This window comes from Corvus brachyrhynchos, unplaced genomic scaffold (genome assembly GCF_000691975.1).
Source record: "Corvus brachyrhynchos isolate BGI_N302 unplaced genomic scaffold, ASM69197v1 scaffold96, whole genome shotgun sequence".
NCBI classification, from domain to species: Eukaryota; Metazoa; Chordata; class Aves; order Passeriformes; family Corvidae; genus Corvus; species Corvus brachyrhynchos.
Genome location: NW_008238370.1, coordinates 123,477 through 125,168, shown reverse-complemented (window position 1 = coordinate 125,168; position 1,692 = coordinate 123,477). Strand labels below are relative to the sequence as shown.

Genomic DNA, 1,692 nt, shown 5'->3' with positions numbered 1-1,692 from the left:
CTGGGCACCAAACCCCCCTCCCTCAGCCCCAGGGTTCACCCCACCCCACTCCATCCAGGCTGAGCTGAAGGGGAGGAATCATTTTGGAAAAGGCCTCCAAGGCCATCGAGAGCAACCTTTGACTGAGCACAAGGACGCTCTTACCTGGGCCTGCACGGCCAGGTGGAAAGCGCCCCGCTTGAACGGCAGCATGGATCTGCCCGGGTTCCTGGTGCCCTCCGGGAAAACCCACACTCGGAGCTGCAGGGACAGGGACGGAGGGGACCCCGGGCCTCAGCCCGCTCCGTCCTGCCCCCATCCCCTCACCCCGCGGGTGTTTCCCCACCCCAAGCCCAGTTTTCCTCACGTTCCCCCACTCCAAGCCCAGTTTTCCTCACGTTCTCCTGCTGCATGGTGCTGGCAGTGTGGGAGATGACCTCGATGGCCGTGTCCCTGCGGTGGCGGTCGATGAAGATGATGCCACTGAGCCAACAGGCCCAGCCCACGGTGCCCAGGTAGAGCAGCTCCCGCTTGGCGATGGGCACACAGCGCTCAGGAATGATCTCCACCATTCCTGGGGATGGATGACGTCCATTAACAACATCTTCCCAACCCCGTGGGACTGCCAGCAGAAAAATCACCTTGGAAAACTGCTGGGAGGTGGAAGTCCTCAGCTGGTCAAAGCAGCTGGATATCAGGAATAAGTTTTGCAACAGAAAAATCAGCTTGGAAAATTATTTAGTGCTTGGAATTAAACTTCCCGGGTTGGACAAACCAGCTGGATACTAAGAATACATTTTGAAGCAGAAAAATCAGCTCAGAAAATTATTGACTGCTTGGAAGCTGAATCCCCAGGCTGGACAAACCAGCTGAGCACCAGGAATAAGTTTTGCAGCTCAGCCAGACCCGAGAGGTGATGACTGCAGGGAGGAACTCTCTGGAGAGGCCAAATGACATCAGTGCACAGATTAATTAATCACTCACACCCTAATATAGGACCAGGTTGGGTGTTTTTAGTCTTGATTCAGAGGACTTTAGGCTGTCCCCACGCCAAGAACCACCCGTGGCATCCCCTCCCGTTGTCCCAGTCCTCTCCCTGTGGCACAGCCCCGTCCCAAAAGCTCTCCTGGTCCACTCCCACCACACATCCCCACTCATATCCCGGTGCTGACTCCCCAGAGCGATCCTGGCGCACCCCTGGAGCCCCCCGAGGTGCCGAGGGGCCGCCCCTGCCCTGCCCCGCACGCACCCATGAGGTCGAGGGAAGCCTGGTGGTTGCAGACGATCACGAAGGGCCCGGGCAGCCGGAGCCGCTCGGAGCCGCTCACCCGCATCCTGATGCCGTAGAAGCGCTTGAGGGGCAGGAGCGCGGCGCGCAGGATCCTGCCAGAGATAAGGGACGAGATAAGGCGGAGGGACACGTGTGGGGAGCAGATCTGCAGCGGCCTGGGGGAGCGGGCTGGGCCAGGCTGGAGCCGGGCTCCGGCTCAGGGAGGCTCGGATTTCTCACACATTGGCAGCTGCTCCCACCTGAGCCGAGCCCGGCTCCTGGCTCAGAGCACAGGGAGCTGCTGGGGACGGAGAGTGACCAGCACGAGGTGGTGGGAGGGAAAAAACAGGATTTTGATGTCCAGGGATGATGGGAAAGCAAAAAGAAAAGGGGTGGGATGGGATGGGGATGGGGATGGGGATGGGATGGGAGGGGATGGGGGT

General features: G+C 59.8%; 1 protein-coding gene across 1 annotated transcript in view; it reads right to left on the bottom strand.

Annotated features, from left to right (window-relative positions):
- Positions 1-1,692, bottom strand: part of LOC103616991 (1-acyl-sn-glycerol-3-phosphate acyltransferase alpha-like) — an 8,043-nt gene that overhangs the window by 1,248 nt on the left and 5,103 nt on the right. Inside the window, exons 2-4 of the mRNA XM_017736298.1 lie at positions 1,229-1,362; positions 378-553; positions 145-240 (exon numbers count right to left, since the gene is read on the bottom strand). Of these exons, the coding sequence (XP_017591787.1) occupies positions 145-240; positions 378-553; positions 1,229-1,362 (406 nt within the window). The remainder of the gene's footprint in view (positions 1-144; positions 241-377; positions 554-1,228; positions 1,363-1,692) is intronic.